Raw genomic sequence first — 24,684 nt, 5'->3', positions numbered from 1 at the left:
CGCATAAATGTCATTATCTCAAAACTACAAACTTTTACATACATGCTGCTGATATATTATTGTAGCAGAGTTTGTGCTGAATACAGTGTAATTAGACTTTAGCCATGAAAATGTCACTAGTAACAGAAAAAAACACAAATGTCAGAGCATGTCAGAACACCTCCAGGGCCCAGAAAACAGCTCAGACCTCAGAGGGTTAATTTAAATCTATGTCACCTGGTGCTGGTAGCAAAAAATAAATAAATACAATTTCATATAGTTATATAAAAGTTATGTGTTTTTTTGAGGAGCAAATCAAAATTCACACATCTGTATATTTGAATAAAACACACTGGCATATTTACACACACTGTATCTTCTAATTATTTGTTGATTTAAACAACTAAGAATGATGATGTTCTCAGAGAAGGCCAGCTCTGACTTCCCCTCTCGTCTGTGTGGTCGAGGTTTTTGTTTCCGCACACAGTACGAGATGTGTGAATGATCACATATAGCAGATATTATTCATCTGGATCAGACAATGAAGATCATACAGCTGCAGATCTGTGAGTTTCTCACGTCACATTTGATTTACTCAGTTTTCTTTTAATTTTTGTATCTTAAATGTGTTTTTCTTTCTCTCATAGATCTGTTCATGTTGTATCAAGCCACAGAGAGTCTAACAAACACACCAGTAACTTTAGGATCTGATGTGATTATAACCTGTGATCTTGATATAAAGGAGATTTACTGGTACAAACTGAAATTACCGGATCCTCCAGTGTTGATCTTACGCACTTACAGCAACACATTAGAAGGAGGTGACTATGAAAACAGCAGCTTTATACACAAATACTCAGTGAAAACTAACAGTCGTCTGTTCATCAAAAATATCACCATTGATGAATTAGGAGTTTATTATTGTGTGAAAACTAGTGAACCACTAAAATTCAACAACGGCACCAAAATCTACATCAGCGGTGAGTTATTTATCATTTCATGTCTTTATAAACCACATGATGGATTCCATATTGAATATACTGTATGAAGAACTAATAATAGTTTTATTGTTCTTTTAAAGACTGAAACTGAATAAAGATTGAACTACAAACCTTTTACAGACTCCGTCCATAGGAATCAGACAGATGACGCTCCACAACACCAGATACCATGGAGAAATATGACCATCATCATATCTGTCCTGCTGAATGTGCTTCTGACCATTGCATTAATAGGTTTGTTCTTGTTTTACTACATTAAAAGTGTCATTGAACTACAAGATGACAAACTCTAGATCTACAAAATGTAGCCGGTTCACACAGAACGTGTTTTTCTATTCCACTGCACTACTTTTGCATTGTTTTTTAATGTAAACGCTTACTGTTTCAGCGTCTCATGTGAGACATGGCGTTCTAAAAATGTCTAAAAAAAAGTTAAACTTTTACATTTTTCTCTCGAGACACTTTTTCTCATTCCCCTGGCCTGAATCTCAAATTTTTCACAGTAAAACACATTCTCTGTGAATCAGCTCTTGCACTGTTACAATGTGTGAATTCAGTGATATTCATATTCAGTGCTGTTTCAGGAATGGTGAAGAGCTTTATTAATGCAACTGGAAAATCTGCGGCTCAAAACTCAAATAATCCACAGGTAAGATCTTCAATATTAATATGTTATCTTATTTTGTCCTCTATTATCCTGGAGATTCTTACAGTGCAACTTCAAGCTGCACAAGATTCATTAAATGATCTGAAATGTTTATGACCAGCTGACTGTACATTATGTCTATCATACTGTATATGTCCATTCATATATAATATCGTCCTCCTTCAGTGTGCTGAAGTTGATTTCTTCATTTGCTCCAGTAACACCAGGCCTAGTCAGGAGCAGAGCACTACTGTCTACAGCCAATGTATGATGTGATATACTTTATGAATACAAAGTGTACTTACATATGCTTTTTTTTTATTTTATTTTTTTCCTGTTATTATGTTTTAAATGTGTGGATTTTAATTTCCATTTATGAGTTTGCTGCTTTGTATGTAAATATGCAGTGTGTGTGTATGATAGTAACACTTTTTGCTGGTACTGTTTTAAGTGGAGATCTTGCTTATAGTAATATAATCATTTGTCTCTCTCTCTATTATAAGTGCGCTGACATGCTCAGCAGTAAAAGTTGTAAACCACATGATGAGCTTTCTTGGGGCTGAAACAGCTTTTTTATCAGCAATTTTTTTTTTTTTGTTATTGTTGATATTAAATCACACATCTCATAATTTTTTAATTTTTTTAATCATGACATTTTCTGCTAGTTTATGTTTTATATTTTACATAGATTTGACAAAACTTGAAGTCAAGAGAACAAATGTCAATAAATTTAAAGATAATTTTTGCCATGCATGTTAATTGTTTTTAATATTTTTTGCACATGTTTAAAAACATCTAGGCCTAACTTTTGCACAGTTTTCTTTTTTGTGGTTAACACAAGCATGGTTTCGTGCAAATGAAGTGTTCCACTGGTTTGGTCACTTGATGAACAACACGATCACACACACATGCATCAAGTGGTTTAAACTTTAACATGAACATGACACGAAACACCATGGTAAAACTTTACAATTATGTTCCATTTATTAACATAAGTTAACTTCAATAGTAAACATGAATAACAATGAAAAGAAATACTTCTACAGCATTTATTAATTTTAGGTCATGCTAATTACATTTTTATTGAAAGTTATTGAAGTACATTATTGAAAACAAAAGTTGTATCTGTAAATATTATTTAATGAACCTGAGCTAACATGAACTAACAATTAACAGCTGAATTTTTTTTTAACTTACATTAACAAAGATTAATAAATTGTTTAACAAATGTGAGAAATAAGTTTCACACTTCCTACTATTTTCTAGTTAAAAGAGGGTGTACTAGGATTAATTAAAATACATTCTCACTTGCCTCGAGGATAAATATTGTTAATGGTGGTGAATTAGTGGCTGCTGAGAGCATTGAAATTCAAGAGAGAGAAGCCATAAACCTCCTCTAAACTTATGAGTTAATAATCACGGGTTAGAATGACAGTTGAAGAAAACATCATATATGTGTTTGAAAGACACTGAAGAAAAAAAAATGGGCTGTTCTCAGTGTCTTGGGTCATTTTGCTGCCAGTGAATTAGAGATAAATATATATTTTTAAAAAGACAAGAGATTATATATATATATAGGTCAAGGGTTGAGTTTTGAACAAACAGACAACAAAACTAAACGTGTGGCGAGAGCAAACCTGCCTTTAACTTCCTCTTGATTGTGGTTAATCACACTATTCATTTGAAAGCTCTGAGGTAAAGTTACATCTCTACAGTCGTGTGAAAGAAACAAGTGTTTAACATCATGAAGATTGTGCAGCTTTACCTCTGTGAATTTATTGTACTTTATGAATATTTTATTGTTCTTTATAAGTTCATTTATGATGTTTAATGACACAATAATCCATATTTAGTGTGTCTGTTGTGTTTATTCCACAGATCTGCTCATATGGTGTGAAGCTGCGGAGACTTTAACTGATCAACTAACAGATTTGGGTCAAAATGTGACGATAAACTGATTTTGATGTAAAGGAGGTTAACTGGTTATTACTGAAACTTCCAGATTCTCCGGTTTTGATATTACACACTTTCTCATCTGCAGCTCCTCATTACTACAATAATAGATTTAGACAAAAATATTCAGTGCAAAGAAAACCTCATCTATTCATAAATAATGTCACTATTGATGATTTAGGACTTTATTACTGTGTGACAACAGACGCTCCTCCTAAATACAGCGACGGCTCCAGACTACACATCACTGGTGAGTGAACATTCAGTGATCATATTGGTAAAGTAAAGTAAAGTAAGCCAAAGAGAATGAGCACAGGATCCAAAGTGCAGCAAGTAAGGTGTTTATTATAAAAGGGTAATCCAAAAAGCGAAATCCAAAAACAGGCAAAGGTCAGAATCCAGGTAGGCAACTAACAAAAACAAGAAACAGACAAGGCAGGGAAAAACTCGGGCAACAGACGCGGTGTGACGTTTAAACATTGATACACAAAGAACACAAGACAAACAGGGCTTTAAATACATGAATGACAAGGGGATAACGAGAGACAGCTGGTGATTACAAAATACAGACACCTGGGTGCAATTCACAGACAGAATTGTGGGAGATAAAGTTCCTAGTGCAAGACACCGTGGGGGTAAGGAGGACATCTAGTGGGTACCCGGGGAAACACAACCAGACACTGTGACATAACCCCCCCCCTCTACGGAGTGGCTCCCAGACACTCCAAGACGGAACACGGAACAAAACCAAAGTTCAGGAGGGAGGTGGCACGGTGGAGGATCAGGGGGAGGGACGGAGGATCAGGGGGAGGGACGGGGGGCCAGGTCCATGAAGGGAAACAGAAACAGGGGGTAACAGACTCAAGGGGGCCAGGGTGACACAGACAGTACATCAGGGGAACAGGGCGAAGCAATCAGTCCATCCGGCGGCCGGGGTGAAGCAAACAGTCCATCAGACGGCCGGGGTGAAGCAAACAGCCCACCATCAGGTGGCCGGGGCGAAGCGAACAGTCCATCGGGCGGCCAGGGTGGAGACTTTCCCTCGGGCGACCAGGGTGGAGACGACCCCTCAGGCGGCCACGGCGGAGACGACCTTTCGGGTGGCCAGGGCGGAGACTCTCTCTCGGGCGGCCAAGGAACAGGCATCACCGGCTCAGGAACAGACGCCACCGGCTCAGACACTGGAACTGGCACCACCGGCTCGGGGACTGGAACTGGCAACACCAGCTCAGGCACTGGAACTGGCACCACCGGCTCGGACACTGGAACTGGCACCACCGGCTCGGGCACTGGAACTGGCAACACCAGCTCAGGCACTGGAACTGGCACCACCAGCTCAGGCACTGGAACTGGCACCATCAGCTCAGGCTCAGCTGGGCAGATACTAGGCTGGATGAAGAACTTAGGCGGGACCGGCAAGGCTAGCAGCGTGGGCGGGGCCGGCAGGGCTAGCAGCGTGGGCGGAGCCGGCAAGGCTAGCAGCGTGGGCGGGGCCGGCAGGGCTAGCAGCGTGGGCGGGGCCGGCAGGGCGAGCAGCGTGGGCGGGGCCGGCAGGGCGAGCAGCGTGGGCGGGGCCGGCAGGGCGAGCAGCGTGGGCGGGGCCGGCAGGGCGAGCAGCGTGGGCGGGGCCGGCAGGGCGAGCAGCGTGGGCGGGGCCGGCAGGGCGAGCAGCGTGGGCGGGGCCGGCAGGGCGAGCAGCTTGGGGATGGCCTCCGGGACGACGCCGGGCTGCTCGAGGACGGCCTCCGGGACGACGCCGGGCTGCTCGGAGACTGTCTCCGGGTCATTGGGGAGGCCGGAGGTCTTCCTCCTCCTCCGCCGTTTTCGATGGTGAGGTGCAGGTTCAGGTCTGGACGGAATTAATGGCGGATGGGGCTCTGGGCTGGGCAGCGGCGATGCATTCTCTGGGTTGGGCAGCGGCGGTGCACGCTCTGGGCTGGGCAGCGGCGGTGCACGCTTTGGGATGACAGCCGGCTGCACGGGCTTCGGGATGACAGCCGGCTGCACGTGCACGGGCTTCGGAACCTTGGCTGGTTGCACGGGCTTCGGGATCACGGACACTGTCTCGGGATCGAGGTCAGGACCGGGAAACTTCCTCCTCCTCTGCCGCCTCTGATGGCGAGTGGACGGCTCTTGACTGGGTGGAGCCCGTGGCGGAGGAATTTCGGCATCGAAAGGTGGCCAGACCGAGTGATGGGACTGGACCTCCTCCCGACCCCCCCCCGCCTCCTCTACGACCTCCCCGAGTTCCACGGAACTTGGCCAAGCGGGTCCCCTTGAAGGACTCTTCATGGCGGGGGGCGTGGTCCGACACAAAACTTGCTGTGGGCTGGGGCTCAGGGGGTTTGACGATGAACCTTTCGTCTGTTTTCCGAGCCCACAGAGCAAAACACTCAAAAATGTTCATCCTGGGTTGGGACTCACTGAAAGACGGTTCTGGTGGTGGTTGTCTCCGCTCACCTCTTGCAGTGGGGAAATGGCGACGGGAACTCATGCTGCTTGGATCTTCTTGTGGTGTATCAATCTGTCACGACCGCCAAAGAGAATGAGCACAGGATCCAAAGTGCAGCAAGTAAGGTGTTTATTATAAAAGGGTAATCCAAAAAGCGAAATCCAAAAACAGGCAAAGGTCAGAATCCAGGTAGGCAACTAACAAAAACAAGAAACAGACAAGGCAGGGAAAAACTCGGGCAACAGACACGGTGTGACGTTTAAACATTGATACACAAAGAACACAAGACAAACAGGGCTTTAAATACATGAATGACAAGGGGATAACGAGAGACAGCTGGTGATTACAAAATACAGACACCTGGGTGCAATTCACAGACAGAATTGTGGGAGATGAAGTTCCTAGTGCAAGACACCGTGGGGGTAAGGAGGACATCTAGTGGGTACCCGGGGAAACACAACCAGACACTGTGACAGTAAGTAAGTAAAGTAAAGTAAAGTAAAGTATGTAACTAAACATTTCAATGGATGCACAGTGCTGAATATATTATATATTATATAGAACCGACTGCAGAGATCCAGAATCATACAGTGGTGAAGAACATTGAGAAGAATCAGACATATTGGCAGATTATTATCTTCATATCTGCTTTCATAAATGGTCTTCTGATCATTGTGATCATAGGTGAGCTCTTTGGTGAAATGATGTGTATGGCTCCAAATGTGGACATTATGCTCTTGAATTCTCACTATAATATTTAAAAAATATTTATATATATGTTTATTAATAATAATAATAAGAAGAAGAATATTTTAACAGCTCTTGCAGTTACAGCTCTTTATAGTGACAACAATTATATTACAGAAAGAACAAAACCATATAAATGTGGGTGAATAAATCATGTTTTTTGGCTGAACTACTCAATACTAATTTAATGTTAAATCTGAATTCACTTTTAAGGATTATTAAAGATGTTTGTTCGTGCAAGAAACGGAGACGACTTGAAACAATTTCAAGATACAGACCTACACAATCTTCAAGATATGGATTTCAAACAACCTCAAGACTCAACACAAACACTGATATGTTACATGAAAATATAATGTAAAACAATAATGTCTTTCTCTTTGTTAAAGTATAAAGCTTATAAATATGGTTGATATCAATGTATGTGCTGTTTAGGGGCAAGTAAATATAAAAAACATAATACCCAATTATGCATTTTCATAATATGTCCTAGAATCAGGAATATGTGACCAGAAATAATGTTTTCATGTTTCCTGCTGGCTTTGTTCTAAGCTTTTGTAATTTGTTTATTTAAAAAAAAAAAAAAAACACAGCACAAAGGAAATGCCTCCTGACCACAAGAGGGCAGTGTTGAGCAACAAAACCATGATTTAAAAAAAACATTTGCTGACAATAAAACTGTGCAAGGACTAAATCTTAGGATGTGGATTTTGTCTATTTGCTAAATTTAGGTCATATTAAAACATATTTCACGAGTTCCTTTGCCCATATAATCTTTAAGCTAATAAGGTTAAGCGTATTTTGCTTGCTGTCTGCAGTGGAGGGGCTCGAAGAAGCAGCTTCAACTCGAGCTTAGATATTCCCCCCAGTGGGACTACTAATGCTTGGATGATGAGTATAGCAAGATGCCTAAATTATGTTGGTGGAGTTGGGGAGGTGTAGGGATACAAAAACAGCTGATGCCAGAACAAGGTGAGCGGCTGCTTATGCTCCAGCAGTTAAAGTCCAACTGAAATCAAAATGGACCCTATTTACTTTGTTAGCGCATATTACTAGTCTTGTGGTGAACAATTAATCCGTGCAAGTTAAAACACAGAAAAACATTTTTTGGCTTCGTAATCTTTAATCAAAATCTGAAAATGCCCCTCCCCTCTGCATTGGAGGACCTTCCCTGATGACGTAGGTTTGACGGCTTGGTTTGGGAAACGCTTAACCACTCCCCTCAAATCGTTAGTCTGTAATGAGCGAGAGATGGAGAGGAGGAGCGCTAGAGTAAAACCCTGCCCTCTGTTCAATATTCCTTTTCACTGGGAAATACGTCACAGCACTGGAGAAAAGTCGTTTGCAACTTCCGGTTCACGCGGACTTTAATTGAAAGATGGGTTCACTCCTCCCGAAATTACGTTGTGAACTTCACTTAGAGACCTTTATCATGTGTTCATCATTTATTTTACTGCGTTGTAAATGTCTTTTATGTATAGGTTTATTATCAGTAAAATCACTGTTCTTAAGAGGCAAACTTGTGTAGCCCCGTCCCTTTTCAGAGTTGTGTTCGATGTGTCTTCCTGTTTGTATTTCCACAGCATCAAAGTAAGATCTTTATGGATTTTTGAGTGAAATCTTCCCGGTCTACTGACATTTGTTATGACATCCACTTAAAACATTACAATGCTCATGATAACTTTCATTAACTCTACAATAAGTAAATCTCAACAACAACAAAAAAAAAACTCTACAAAAAGATATGTACGCTTGATTCTCTGGCACATAATGTCTATACTATATGAAATTGAACAAACACGAATCTCTTTTGGCAGGCTCAGCTGGAAAATCAGCCTGTTTAATTCCAAGGGTTTGTTTATTAATTTTAATTTTAATATATTTTTTTCTTGAGGTCCACTTCTCTTTTTTAAAATAATTTTTTAAAGTTTATTGTCCCCTCTAAATTTACGATGTGACATCTTTCAAAATGTTCAAGTTTTTAAAATCTCAAATATCCTTCTTTTCATCCCTCAAGTATTTTTACTGTATTTGACAGCAATGGTTCACAGTAAAACACTTAAAAGACATCTCATCTCACTTGAACAATTAGCTTGTGCTGTATTGCTTTAAAATAGATTCCACGTACATCTATATATATATATATATAAATATCAGTTTTAACCTACAATATTGATGTTGATGAATGTATTATCACAATGCATACATCTTAATGGCCTTAAAAGTAGGCCTTATTTCCTTATATATATATATATATATATATATATATATATATATATATATATATATATATATATATATATATATATATATATATAAACTTTTTGTACTTATTTTTTTGCAGATACTGGTTCATTTATTTATTTCTACATCTGCTAGACAAAGGTTAGTGTTCACAGACCTCAGTTTACAGTATGGGTTTTTCATGTAACAGTTTGTTTATGGTTTACTTATTAAAGGGGTGGTAAAACACGATTTCACTTTTCTAACTTTAGTTAGTGTGTAATGTTGCTGTTTGAGCATAAACAACATCTGCAAAGTTACAACTTTCAAAGTTTAAAGCAAAGGGAGATATTTGCTTTTAAAGAAATCAATTTCTAAGAACTATACAAAAAACGGCCAGTAGGGACTACATGACATTCCTGCGGGCTTGCTGACATCACTAAGCCCAATATTTACATAAACCCCTCCTCCGATGAAGGATTCGCACAACGGCTAGTCCTGAAAGATGGAGCAGTTCCAACTTTAAAAACAGAAACTGTTTACGGGCCACAACCTGTAAGTATGATTTATTTTTCGTCGTTGTGTTTTCCTGTGATAGTTCGTATTGTTAATTGTACGTTGTAGCAAGGAAGTAAACGAAGGACAACGCTGTTTGGCTCCACAAACCAGTTTGTTAAATGCTAACGTTAATTCATACTTATCCGACAAACACATACAAACTTCTGTTTAATATCACCAGCGCAGCGAACTTGGAATGTTCGTGGTTGTTGTCGTTTATGTGATCAGTGTAAATTATTCTTTGATTATAGCTTTTATGTATTGTTTATCTACATGCTTGTTTATCTACTGGCATGCTAAACATGGTTTTGTGTTTGATTTGGCTACTGTTGTAAAGCCAATGTTTAGTGTTCGTATTGGATTAATAGTTCAGGCGACAGATATTTAGCTACAATCGTTCTAAATATACAAAAGTAACAGTGTCATATAGCGATCTGCAGTCTTAAAAAACATACCTTTCTGAAACGTCCTTTAACAGCCGTTCTTGAACAGTTTCTGCTCGATCCTCTCCACTAACATTCTCTGGGTCTGATTCGGGCTCAAACTGGTATGGCAATATTGACGCCGTTGTTTACTGAAGCACAAACTACCGGTAAAGATAAGGGGGCGTGACGTTTACGAAAAACGTGCACTTGGAGGTTAGCGAATCACAACACACTGGGCCAGCTAACCAATCTGAGCCCATTGCGTATTTTGGGGGGGGGGGGGGGGGGGGGGGGGGGCTTCATAGAACCCGGAAATCATCCGACCGTTTATACAAGAAGGGACAGAGCAGTGTAGAATAATGGTTAAATATGTGAAAAATAATGCGAATTTTTAAAAACGAAGCATGAACACATGTTACAGTGCACCCCACAAACACAATCAAGCCTTCGAAAAAAGGCGTTTTACCACCCCTTTAAAGTTGTTCCTCTTGTCTCCAGTGTCTCTGCAGGACTCTGTTGAAGTCAGTGGTGTTGTTGGAGGCTCTGTCATCTTGCCATGTTCATACACAGAAAGAGAGCTAAAGACAGAGGAAATGAATGTGTTTTGGAGATACAAATAGTTTATGAAATTGAAAATGGCAATTCCTCAACAGAAAAACAGGATGCAATATTTAATGGTCGAATAGAAAGTTTTCCCTCAGAGTATGCAGATGGAAACTTCTCTCTCAGACTCTTCGATCTGACACTCACCGATGCAGGACAGTTCTCCTGTGATATCCCAGATGTGGAAAAGGAACACAAACTAATGCTGCTAGTCAGAGGTATGTGGAAACAGTTATTACTCACATAGGCAGTTTGAGTCATTTGATAAAAGGATGTGCAATGCTTCATCAAATATAGTTTTAGCTTTAAGCTTTAGCAATTATTTTGTCATTAATTATCGTCCAGGATGTGCATTGTATGCCTTTGTTGCAATATGTTTTCATATTTGTGAATTGTTTTGTTTAACAGCAACATAGCTGCCAACTCTCGCGCATTCACCGTGAGACTCACGCAATTGACACTCTTCACACGCTCTCACGCCACACATCCATTTTCTCACGCACAGAAAAATCGCGAAGCAAAGAGGACACGGAGACCGACAGACTAGACAGAGCAGGTTACTTATGATATGAAAAAAATCTTAGCTCTCAGATTCTGTCACTTTTATTACGAAATTCAGACAATAAATACCGTTTTGGCGCTTGTAAATGTGACGCGACAGATCCAGCACGTGAACCGATCATCTCTAGCTGATAGTAAATAACTTTAAACACGAATGAACACTGTTGAAAGATACAGTACAACTTACCGAAATGTATATTCCTCATTCATAATATCGACCCATCAATCAAACAAAGGGGTCAATAAAACAGCTGGAGAACAATCATGTCACATAACATTTACCTCAGGAAAGCCATTTAATGACCATAATAGGCTATAGCACGTTAGTTGCCTAGAAAAAAAGAGCTATAGAGAGTATTTGGCTAAATATGTGTACTATATTGCATATTTATTATATTTTTACTTATATCATTAAATAAAGTTGTTATTATAATAAAAAAAACGCATTATATTTAATTTGTGTTATTTTTTAACCTTAAATAATACTGCCAGCTGATAGGGCTCTCTGTATGTTTACAGCATTAGGTGAGTTGTTTTTTTCTTGAGAAAAATGAATGCCTATCTTGTGTAGCCTACCTAATATTTATCCAAATGAGTCAATATTAAATCAAATCACAATAACTGAATTGAATTGAAATAATAAAAAAGCGTAGCTTACCAGAAATTGTACCATGTAAACATTGTAACATGTTGTCGCTAAACCTAATAAAATTCAGTTTAGGTACTAAAATGTTTTGACAATCACAATACACTTATTGTGATGCAATAATTTTTTTTATTGAAAAAAAAATAAAAAACATAAATAAAACATTCCAAATTTGTTTAAACTGTCTTTATATACCAATACATAATTCAAATGTAAGTACTCTGAAAAAGAGAGTATAAAAATCGAGTGTCTGTAGACCTCTCACGACTGTTGTAAACACAGCTAATTATTTCCATTCACTCCACCCCCTCCCTTCTGAGCTCCTTCCAAAGCCACGCCCCCAAAACACATGAACGCGCGACGCCAAACGCTCAGGCTCAGCTGGAAGACGCATTTATTTACTTACTTATTTATTTACCTGAGACGAGTGGAGAGGAAGGAGCGCAGTGCATACAGTGACATCATGTCAGAATCACATGTAATAAAATACCTAACTTTATCACTATAAATATAAACAAATAAGATGGCTTTTAGTACTCACTATCAAGCTAGCATATCGATACTGGTAAAGTTTAAAATATATTTTGTTTGATTCGGTAACTAGCTATATTTATAGGTAACGAGCTATATTTATAAGGCAAAGCTAAAAACAGGTTGCATTGATACACGTTTTTCCATTACCATCAGTTACACTGTGATGAAGGTGAATTTCGTGTAAGATTCATAACATATACGGTGTTTTGCATGTAAGAGTTTCCATGATGAAAACAGTACCGGAGACAAGTAGCTGCTACCGCATCGTCGGTTCGAGGACAGGTCCGGGGTCGAGGGCGAAGCAGAGGACGTCGTTCAAGATTCTTTTTTTGCCTTGTTTGCCTTCGCTGACTGACTGCATATGCAGGTGCTTTGAATTTTGAATGCTCTTTCTCTGCCATAATTTTACTCTTCGTAGGTTCCGCGCCTCTCTTGCACTCCTCAAATCAAACGGGTGCGCGCGCATATTGGCAGATCTTGTAGCAACAGTGGTGGTAGCCATGGTTGCGAGAGAGAGTGACAGTCGCCCAAACCAATCAATTGTTTCGTCCAGGATGGAAATAATGAGCTGTGTTTATTGCAGATTAAAAGGTCTACAGTCACTCGATTTTTATACTCTCTTTTTCAGAGCACTTACATTTTAATTATGTATTGGTATATAAAGACAGTTTAAACAAATTTGAAAAAAAGTACCCTACCCTACCTTTAATGTAGTTAGAAGAGACTTAACATAGTTGCTAGCTATACACTTTTTGAATTTCTGTTAATGTTTTTAGATCATCAGTATAATATTATTTTCACACATGAGTCAGATATAGCTTTAAGAAGCTGACAAACAAGTTAAGTCGTGCGTAGCACAAAACTCATGATACGTGTTAGGGGCGTCGCACCCGTGGGGGATGTGGGTGTTTTAACACCCACACTTTTCCCGGTGAGAGGGTTCAACACTCACACTTTTTCTGCAGTTTTTCCGCAGTTTTGCACAAACGCCTTACTACAGTCGCTCCTCCGTTTCTCTGTCCAAGTGATCTGATCTGACGTGTGCGCAGACTGGTGCATAGATATATACACACTGGATGTCGCCTTGTCTACGGCAGTTCATTGGAACGAATGTCTTTAAGGCGACATCTAGTGTGTATATATCTATCAGTGTTGCCAACTTAGCAATTTTGTTGCTAGATTTAGCAACTTTTCAGACTACCCTAGCAACTTTTCATTCAAAAAGCACCTAGCAACAAATGTAGCAATTTTTTCAATTTATTTGGCAGCTTTTAGCAACTTTTGGAAAGTGATTCTAATCCAAACAACACACGTACAAGCTAGCTAAATAGACAGAGCGGTTCATTCATAATTCCTGTGGAAATGTGGAAATCGCTGTGAAAACCGGAAAACAAAAGACAATGAGCGCAGGGGCGGGGCTACAGGTCTATATAGCCAGGCACAGAGGCTGCGGGCGGCGGCAGCAGCAGCAGTAGCACGCATTTCACATTTTTGGAAAATAATTTCATGTTTCACTGGTTGATAAGAAAATAGCCTACATTAAATGTAATTGTAAAGTGTTTAACTGTACAATATCAATGTTGTATTTAAAAATGAAAAAATCTGATCATGAAAAAGTGTTATTTGTATTACTTTTACAAATACTGTATGCATGTAGGCCTATACATGTGTGTATATATATATATATATATATATATATATATATATATATACACACATGTATAGGCCTACATGCATATATATATATTATAATTTTTTTACAAACAAATCTAAATTAGCATTTCAAATAATATACACGTATGACATAATGGCGTAGTGTTGCGTTGCGATTACGTAATGTTGCTAAAGGCAGATCAATTTGTTGCTAAAAGTTGCTAAATGACGTTGTGACGTCATAGCGCTATGACGTCACAACGTCATTTAGCAACTTTTAGCAACAAATTGATCTGCCTTTAGCAACTTCCCCTGAAAATGAGTTGGCAACACTGATATCTATGCACCAGTCTGCGTACACGTCAGATCAGATCACTTGGACATGGCTGTGTATAAGTGGTAAAAACGATATAAATACTGTTCGTTTTCTCACACAAACCGCTCGTTTCGTGTCTTAGGCCATCAATGTGTACTTACGATGGGGAATTGTTTAATTTGGACGACGGGGAATTGTTTTAATTTGGACTCTGTGCTTGCTCTTTGAGACAGTGACCATCGACCTGCATTATATGACTGACAGACAAGAACGGTTTGACCTAAAAATATCAAAATTGAAACTACTGCGGAAAAAAAGACACCTACATCTTGGATGCCCTTGAGGTAAGCTAAAACATACCAAAAATTAATTTCAAAGTGAACTATCCCCTTAACAACAATACTTCTGATTGTTTACCTCAGAATGCTGCACAATCACATTATTTATCAGGCTTAATTTATCTGAGCTCTATTATTACAAACCATGAAAAAATCTGCATACTGAAAACTGTAAATATACATTTATTCATTTAGCAGACATTTTTATTCAATCAAGCTTGCAAATGAAGGACATAACCAGCAGGTTATAAGTATACTTGTACTACTGTGAGTATATAGTTATATGTCTGCTGTCCTATTAATAAAAAAATAAAAAATTAACTGTTTAGTGGTTGATTTTCATACAAATGAACTTACAGTGAAATTTAACTCACCAGTTTCTGGCTTCCAACCCACTTACTGTCAACCCACAGGAATGGACTTCACAGCATCACATGCCAGTGAAAATATGTTAAAATATGAGTTTGTAGCTCTCTGATGCATGTCATTTTAATCCCAAAGGGGTCTTTGATTCACTATATAAACAACACATACTCTGTATCCTTATTACTCCGTATTTACAAAATAAGAATTACATGTATAGTAATTCTTAGAATTGTGCAAAGTGTTGATGATTAATATATCCTGGTGAAAGTTGCATCACTATTTTATTTTAAATCAAATGAAAATACCCAAATGGAAAATGTGTATTTTCAGTCATGTAAATTACAACAAATACATGAATAATACCTGAAAAATATTGTGCATTCAGTTTACCATCTTAAATAATAACCTGAAATAAGATTTGTAGCTCTGACAGACTTACATTACACATAACTATTACTTATACTTACTTCAACATATGATGTTGATTTAACAAAAATGTAAGAATTATCGTGCTCTCAGAGAAGCCCATCTCTGACTTCCCCTCTCGCTGTGTGGTCGAGGTTTGTGTTTCCGCTCACAGGACGAGATGTTTGAATGATCACATATTGCAGATATTATTCATCTGGATCAGACAATGAAGATCATACAGCTGCAGATCTGTGAGTTTCTCACATCACATTTGATTGAGTCAGTTTTCTTTTGATTTTATATCTTAATAAATGTGTTTTTCTTTCTCTCATAGATCTGTTCATGTTGTATCAAGCCACAGAGAGTCTAACAAACACACCAGTAACTTTAGGATCTGATGTGAATATAACCTGTGATCTTGGTATAAAGGTGATTCACTGGTACAAACTGAGATTACCGGATCCTCCAGTGTTGATCTTACGCACTTACAACAGAACATATAAAGGACCTAAATATGAAAACAGCAGCTTTAAACACAAATACTCAGTGAAAACTGACAGTCGTCTGTTCATCAAAAATATCACCATTGATGAATTAGGAGTTTATTATTGTGTGAAAACTAAACCACTAAAATTCAGCAACGGCACCAAAATCTACATCAGCGGTGAGTTATTTATCATTTCATGTCTTTATAAACCACATGATTGATTCCAGATTGAATATACTGTATGAAGATCTAATAATAGTTTTATTGTTCTGTTAAAGACTGAAACTGAATAAAGATTGAACTACAAACCTTTTACAGACTTTGTCCAAAATAATATTACAGACGCTCCACAACACCAGATACCATGGAGAAATATGACCATCATATTCATCCTGCTGAATGTGCTTCTGACCATTGCAGTGATAGGTTTGTAAAATTTCATTGAATTTACTACATGGAGACAAACTCTAAATCATTACACAAATTCAGCCATATATCATAATCTGCTCTTTGTTTAAACTGTCAAGAAGTGTCTCAGTGATGTTTATTCACTGTTGTTTCAGGTTTGGTGAGGAACTGCATTGACGCAACTAGAAGATCTAAAAATACTTCAAATAAACCTCAAAGTACCACTGCAGCTCAAGACACAAATGATACACAGGTAAGATACTTCTGAAATAAATGATCTTAATTATTTTTAATATATAAGTTTAAATATAATCTGGCCACATTATTTTTGCACTATGCTCTTAGGTTAGTATAGTGATATAATAGTTATATTTTAGTAGGTTAATCTACTTAAATCCTTTCAACTTCAGATAATGTACTACATTAAATTAATTATGTGAAATGTGTTTTAGAAAATTACTTTTAAAAACATAGTACACATGCTGTCTGGGATATTCAATTCTGATTGGTTAGTTGCAGCATTCTGGTCAAATATATTTATTGTAATTAGTGCTAAACCTTATATTTGATCATTGTGCTAGTTTTATATCTCTCACATCATCCTTCATCCTTTTCCTCTTGCTCTTCAAGGATGATACAAGACCCATAAGCTTCATTTCGGGGTCCTGATCTCCTTGTTAGGGTTTATTTTCCTATCGGCTTACTGTACATTATGTCTTACACACTGTAATGGCCATTCATTTTGTATGATCTTCCTCTTCCAGTATGCTGAAGTTCATTTCTCCAAGCGCTCCAGACGAAACCAGCCTTGCCAGGATCAGACCACCTAGACCAGTGGTCTACCACCTACTCGTTTCTTCAGCCCGTAAAAGCTGTATGAAATATTCTCTGGTATTGTTGTCTCTATACAGACCTTTTTATCAATTTTTTTTCTTGCCAGTGCTCTGAGATATTCATGTTTGCAGTAAACCAGAGGGCAATGTGGTTTCTGTGTGTTAGAGCAACTTTTTTCAAATGACAATTTGAGCTACTTTATGTATGTGTATTTGTATGTTAAAGAAATTTGCCATTGAGCTAGAGTGGAAATAACATGAACAACGCTTAATAAATATATATATTTTTATCTTATTTATATATTTTTTGCTTGCATATTAATTGTTCTAAATAATTTGCTTCTTATATTAAAACTGGTAACTTCTGCTATCTTTCTGTGTGGTTAACATACAGTGTGGTTTCGTGCAAATGAAATGTTCCACTAGTTTGGTCAGTTGATAAACGAAACAAACATTAAACTTTGCATACATATAGACAGGCGGTTTAAACATTTATCAAGTGAAGACGTGTGGAGCACTTTCTGCCTCTATAAACAAAACTCTATAAACAGATTTTACTTGAACCTTTTAATTACTCAGTTTCCTGTGACTTTTTCGAAAAGCTCAGCAAAACCATCAAACCCTTGTGGTTTAGAATCAGGAAGTACAGACTTGACACCTTTGCTGAAAATGACATTCAATTTATGATATAATTCTTCCAGCAACTTCTGAGCTAAAATATAGTGGGTTGCGATGCAAAAATAGACCATATACCAGGTAAACCTGTAAAAACAATGCTGCATTTGCTTAGCAATAGATGCTATTTAAACTAACTGAAAATAGAGATAGATCTTATTTACACTAAGTGAAAATGGCAGTGTTTTCTTTGCACAAAGTGTAAATAGTAGTTAGATACTATTCATACTCATAAAACAATAATAACAACGTATTCAGTGTATATGAATATATTTATTAAAATCATAAATAGATGCTGATTTATTGGGATATTACTTGTAAAACTGCGTAGCGCTTCTGTGTTGTACACACGCATCACACACATGACCAGCGTTGGCCAATAGTGAGCCTACGTGTGACGTACAACACAGATGCGCTACGCATTTATACTACGTGAAAAAACTCGAGGCCCAGAGAGAAGGAAATGAATAGTGGAATAAAGTCGTTATTTTTGTTGTTTTTTGCGCACAAAAAGTATTCTCGTCGCTTGATAAACTTAAGATTGAGCCACTGGAGTCACTTGGACTACTTAGATGATGTCTGTATTACCTTTTCTGGACATGGACAGTATACCGTACATACATTTTCAATCCCATATGAAAAAAACCTGCATGCTTCATATACAGCAACCATATATCTTCCTTACTTAAATCGGCCAGAATTACCTTCTGCGTTTCATGTAAGGCCAATACATGTCCTTTACAAAATCAGACCGATTATGGCCCATTTCATACTAAATAGCACACATACAGCTTGTAGGGGATTTTTGCCTATATTGCCTACATTTAAACTCATGTAACAATCATTTTCAAAGTAAAAATTAAACATTTAGGCCTAAACATTCAAGTAATTCAAGTGTAATCAACCGGTCTGTTATCCAGTATCCACCGGATCAGCGCTGGTTCCCGTGCTGGAGATGGACTCGCCTCTGCGGGGGAACTTCTAACTTTACACCGCCGTCCTGCGTCACTCACAGCCGAAAGATACTGTGACGTGACTGACTACATAACCTGCCAATAAACAAACAGTGCACAGTTCTGAGGACATTTTATCATCCAAATTAGTTATATTCATTATCTTTAGGAATATAGTCTATGAATATAATGTTTTTTTATGCAAGGCGTTACAATCACGCGAAAAGACAGGCGCGAGTCGACACTCGTTTAACTCGTTTAAGGTGAGTAACATTGTGTCTCTGTATGTTCTTTCACATTAAATAATAATGATTTAAAGCACATTAATGATTATACAGATAAAATAAAACATACACACACCTGAATTTCACAGAGGAAATGCACCAATTCTGCGACGCTGAGAAGAGAAGAGGAGAACTGTTGTTCTGGAGACTGGAGAGAATTCAAACAGTGCACACTCACTCAACCGTTGAGTTGTCGTCACAAGTGTGTCTGGAACACTTGTGACGAGGAATAGGCTACAGAGGAATAATAAATCATCTTTTGGAAATTGAACTTAATGCCTTAATTAAAAAAATTTGGAAAAATCCAACCTTTAAGGACACCAATTTTCTTTGTGAATGAATATTGTATCAGGGTGCATTAAAATAGCCCCACATCATCACATAGCCTTCACCATACCTAGAGATTGGCATGGTTTTATTTCAGTTAGCCTAATAGCTGGTTTGATTTGCATTGAGAGATGATCTTATGGAAAGTACTCCATGCCAATCTCTAGGTATGGTGAAGGCTATGGCTATTTTAATTCCAATGGCCAAGGGAACTTTATCAGGATGCATAGTATCCTGGATCCATGAAGTAACTGGCCTTTAAAAATAAAAATCTGCCTGCCTCTATGGGAATTTAACATAGGGGTGTCCAGACTTATTATTTTATGTATTGTAATGTTTGATGATCACGTTATATTACATTTGAGTGAGCAATCTTCTATCACTTGTTTCAGCTTCTTCTTCTCCTGTGTTTTGATCCGGAGATTCTGTACTAGAAGATGTGTCATAGCGCCCCCTACCGTATAACAGTGAAAACATGGATAGATGGAAAATTCAGTCAATGGTGGGGAAAAGTAGCCTGGAAATCCAGACCTAAACCTAAAAGATTAATGGTCTGGCGTCGACTAATGAAAATCGGCCAGCTCGAGGGGCGGTACCCAAGCATGCATTTGAAAATCTCACTGCACGCAATTGGATAACACTACGACCAATCACAACAATAAACCCCCTACGCTTAGCTACCAGTGGAGCTAACTGGTAGATTATACTCTTACTGTATCTGGTCGGCAAAACAGCAAAAACGTCCTTCTTGCAAAGGAACGATTCGAGCGGCGTCTTCTGTTTCTGTTTTAGATAAAAAGCCAAGTCTAACTCGTTCATTGTAGCAGCCAAAGCCGTTTCAAACAACTGGTGTTCATCCATAGCCATCTTGCAATGTTTACTAATGACTTCGACGTCGCAGCGCTGTCGTCATCTGTTTAGCTCGCCTCTGGCCCGCCTATATCAGATAACCCGATGTGATTGGTGCAGCTCAGATCGAGGGGCATATTTAATGAGCATCATTACTCGACACCAGAGTAAACTCGCTGAGCAAATTCAACTTGTGCTCTCGCGAGAACTCTGAATTACCAGGGTAGGGGAAAAGTAGAATTAGAGTAAATTCCTTTACCAGTGGACGTCACTAGCCTACAAAAAAATTCAAATACGCAGATTTCGAAAAATTTCTGTTTTATATCAATATTCTAAACAATATTTTCAAACAATGTAAGTTTCATAAGACTGTATATGAAAACGATGTAAAAAAAAAAGAGTATATTTTATAGGCTACTCGATCAAAAGAGTTAACACAACTACAAGCCAAGTATACTTTGAATACTTAATTATACTTTTAAGTATATCTCGATCAAAAGATTAAGTACAAGTACAGGCCAAATATACTTGGACTTTTCTCTCAGTATAAGTCAAGTACACTTAAGTGTAATTTTAAGTATATTTCTGAGAAGTACATAAAGTATATTTTTGAGAAGTATATAAAATGTACTCTGAAAGTATACTTTTTTATTTTTAGTTTAAAAGAAGTATACTAATAGAACACTTGAATAAAAATATTTTCGTAAGGGAACCCCATCATCTGCAGAGAGAAACTGCCACTAATAATACACACATAATGAAGGACGTAAAGGCATCATAGAGGATTGTGAAGATATTTCACTGAAACTTGGTCTTCATTACATCTATATTGTGTTCAATGTCAATTGTTATTTATTAATGTATTCAGCTAACCTCTGTTGTAAGAGCACTGTCATTTTTGCTACAATCTGCCTTGTCAATTAAAAATAAAAGTACCTAATTGACACAACATGCTGTTTCTTTTTAATGTAAAACCCAAATAGAGGCAACAAGATACAAGACCAGGCAGACAGAGGGCTAAAAAAAAACAATATTTATAAATAATTGATAAAAAATTATATTAATAATAGTAATATTAATAACATGAAGATACTAATATACTAATATGAATGAAAATAAATATTGCTGAAAAGGTTTTTTATAACACCATTAAGGTTCTATAGCACTTTCAAAGCATGGTTCTTTATGGAACCTTATAAAAGGTTTCTGCTATTGTTACAAGCCGAAGAACCCTATTTGGTACTGTTTAGAACCATTTTTCTTAAGAGTGTAGGATTGAGGCAAGCGCTGATTAATTCTGACGTGCAGTTCTCGCGGTGAATGAAGAAAGCGGAACTGTACGATCATAAAAATGCCTATAAGGGGGCCTCAAGTGCTAAACAAAAAGGCTACCTTCGTTCCAAATACTGTAACTTTTGATTACTTTATGCTATCACCAATTTGATCCTGATGCAGCTCACATATAGAGGGACTTCACCAAAAAGTTATTGCATGTGAAATAAGAAAGATATGCAAAATCATAATAAAATTATATATTTTATTTGTGTTTTATCTAGACTGGGTAAACCCAGCCCGATATGCCAGCGATTTGATTTCGCCCTGCAGCTCTGATTGGAAACCTGTACATTCTTCTATCCTGCTTCCGTTACAAATCTGTGGGGACCAATCACAAACTGGCTTATCCACCTGGCGCGCTATTGGCAGGTTTAATCCAATCCAGTTCCTTTTAACCTCTCGATGATGCTCAATGGCTTATTTAGTTTAGCAAACAAATCACTCGAGTGGGTGTAAATACCACTCACATTCATGTTTTTTTTGCACAACCTGCAAAAATCGCTCGATGCCATTGCTGCTTCTGCAAACCGCTGATCAATGCTACAAACCAACACGTTTGTTGACACGTTTTTGCTGCCTGGAGTTTTCGCTGCAAAGTACGTCACCTGGATAATTGGTCTGATTGGTTGAAGGACTATTCAATTGCGTACAGAGTCATTTGAACTATGCCCGTTGATCACGCCTCTTGTGCAGTAGAAAATACAGAGCAGACTCCCCAGACTAATGTTCAATCTTAAAAGATTAGAATGTTTATCTGCCTTTATCAATTATCTCCAAGCAACACTGTTTTGTTCCTCAAAGAATCAGTGTATTTGAACGAATCATATTAGTAAATGATTCAATTAGGCTACCTTTTCATAAATACAGTTGTGTGTTAAATTAATTAGTGTTTTGAACGAATCACATGAATGATTCAACTCAAGTATTAAGACGTACTGACGGTTTTAGTTTCATATTTAAAAAGCCAACTGGATGGAAACAGCACAATGCATGTTATGTGTCACGGTCACCAGCTCTGTCACCAGTCACCGTATCCGCACTACATTCCCCATAATCCTTCCTGGCACTCACCTGCACATAATAACTAATCACACACCTGCACTGCATCTCCCTCATCACCAGCTTCACTACATAAAGGCCCACTGAAGTGCCTTGTAACGCACAGCTTTGTATGATGCGTTGAAGAAATTTCCACTGAAACAGGAAGCTAAGGTGGGACATCTTGAATGGCTCCTCCCACTTTTCAAATAGCCAATATCATTTAGTATACAGTACATCACAGACTGCAAGTCATACTTGACAGCACCATGGAAGCGTATCCAAGCGCTGATGATACGTTAGATTCTAGAGAGCATTTGATTGGACAGAAGATGTGATGAGAAGCTGAAGTCCACGATGATGGACCGTTTTTTTAATTGTCATCTAATACTCCAGAATCAGACGACAGAAAAACAACACGTTTTCTCCTTTTTTCTGTAGATGCATGGAAATGAAAGTCAAAAAGAAACTAAAACAGAAAAATGCTTTGATTTTGTAATGTTTGAATGCTGAACCACAGAGCCATACAGTACATCACAGCTGTTTCAGGACAGCACTAGGCCAGCTATTCATGCAGTCTTAAGAGTTGCGCAATACGCAGTGGATATCTGTAGTGTATAATTTGATGGTCAAGATGGGCTTAGTCTGCTGTCGCCAGGTTGTCACGACGGACGCCTCTTTGACTGGTTGGGGTACGGTCTTCGAGGGCAGACCGGCATGCGGTGTTTGGAGGGGTGAGCTTCTCTCGTGGCACAAAAATTGCCTGGAGTTGCGAGCCGTCTCTCTGGCCCTGGATCACTTCCTTCCGGCCCTGATGGGCTGTCATGTCATTGTCAGGATGAGCAACATGGCAGTGGTGTCCCACGTAAATCACCAGGGAGGCTTGCGGTCGCGCACCCTGGACAAGCATGTGCGCCGCCTCCTCCTTTGGGCTCAAGACTTCGGGCTTCTTTCGCCCGAGAGCAGTTTATGTTCCAGGGGACTTGAACGTCGCAGCGGACTCCCTGTCGAGACAAAAGCTCAGGTCGGGGAGGGGATGTTGCAACGCCAAATAGAGGCTCAAATTTGGAACATGTTCGGCGAGGCGGATGTGGACCTCTTTTCATCGCAGGGCTTGACGCAGTGCCGTCTGTGTTTCTCCCTGTCTCATCCGACACCTCTGGGGATAGATGCCTTCGCTCATCCGTGGCCGGATTTAAGACTCTATGCAGTCCCTCCAGTCAAGCTAATCCCTTCAGTCCTTTGCAGAGTGAGGGAGTGTGGAATCCGCCTCCTTCTGGTAGCCCAATTCTGGACATCCCAGACGTGGTTCTCGGAACTGAGCCCCCTGGTGGAGGGGTCCCCTTGGCAGATTCTGATCAGGAGAGATCTGTTGTCTCAGCTCCAGGGCAAAATATGGTACCCTCAACCCGAGATATGGGTCAGGGACAATCGCTAGCGACAGTGGCGTCTAGTCTTCCCGCTGTTCGGGAGACCATTGACAACGCGTGTAAGCCTTCTACTACATGGCTGTATTTTTCTAAGTGGAAGCGTCATTCTGCTCTCAAGTGGTCGCGCTTCCGTCTCTATGTCTTTCGTCTTGGCGTGATTATATACGGGTTCAGACAATCAGCACCGACCCAAGGGCGTTCCCATTGTGTAATCCCTATGCAGCATCTCGTTCCATATTCAGAGAACTTGGTTGCGCAAGCAACCTGACACATTATCACCTACCTTCCCATTCAGCGAGGTGTGTGTTTCCATCTGACTTCCTAGTTCCGTCATCTACAATATCCTGCACCTGTAGACCGAGACTTCCATTATCATTGATCTCAAGTCATTGAGATATCTCATTGCATCTATTCAATTATCATTCTGCTCTGAGCTGCAAAATAAACAACCTGTTACTATATCTCAGTCTGTGTTCGTAACATTATAGTGTTGTGGGTATAAAATATTCAAAGGCCTTTGTTTCCATCGGTTTTTGTTTACTTTTAGCTCAGTTACTAGTTAAACTTCATACATTATTTATCATGGCTCTTATAACTATTGTCAGTATATTGTGTGGCACATTTCTGTGTGGATTGTTTTGTGAATGTCACAGTGT

General features: G+C 38.8%; 1 protein-coding gene and 2 long non-coding RNA genes across 4 annotated transcripts in view; 2 read left to right on the top strand and 1 right to left on the bottom strand.

Moving 5' to 3' along the window:
- The window catches only part of LOC309475245, a 271,995-nt gene extending 263,844 nt beyond the window's left edge, over window positions 1-8,151 (bottom strand). Inside the window, exon 1 of the long non-coding RNA XR_014197570.1 lies at window positions 7,450-8,151. This is a non-coding gene — a long non-coding RNA (uncharacterized lncRNA). The remainder of the gene's footprint in view (window positions 1-7,449) is intronic.
- LOC309475216 (uncharacterized protein) lies at window positions 227-17,503 on the top strand. 2 transcript variants are annotated; one of them, XM_082137932.1, is made up of 5 exons: window positions 227-545; window positions 627-959; window positions 1,101-1,214; window positions 16,460-16,557; window positions 17,069-17,503. In XM_082137932.1, the coding sequence occupies exons 1-5, from the start codon at window positions 521-523 to the stop codon at window positions 17,132-17,134; spliced, it is 636 nt and encodes a 211-aa protein (XP_081994058.1). In that variant the 5' UTR covers window positions 227-520; the 3' UTR covers window positions 17,135-17,503. The 2 variants fall into 2 exon arrangements, with proteins under 2 accessions (XP_081994058.1, XP_081994059.1); XM_082137933.1 differs by lacking the exons at window positions 16,460-16,557; window positions 17,069-17,503 and adding exons at window positions 1,565-1,629; window positions 1,813-2,906.
- LOC309475244 lies at window positions 3,267-7,382 on the top strand. The gene is made up of 4 exons (XR_014197569.1): window positions 3,267-3,395; window positions 3,505-3,829; window positions 6,593-6,715; window positions 6,992-7,382. It is a non-coding gene; the product is annotated as an uncharacterized lncRNA (long non-coding RNA).
- Window positions 17,504-24,684: the final 7,181 nt, after the last annotated feature.

The sequence above is a fragment of the Leuciscus leuciscus genome (genome assembly GCF_965113295.1).
Source record: "Leuciscus leuciscus genome assembly, chromosome: 15".
Taxonomy (NCBI): domain Eukaryota; kingdom Metazoa; phylum Chordata; class Actinopteri; order Cypriniformes; family Leuciscidae; genus Leuciscus; species Leuciscus leuciscus.
This window is presented reverse-complemented; position numbering and strand designations above follow the sequence as displayed.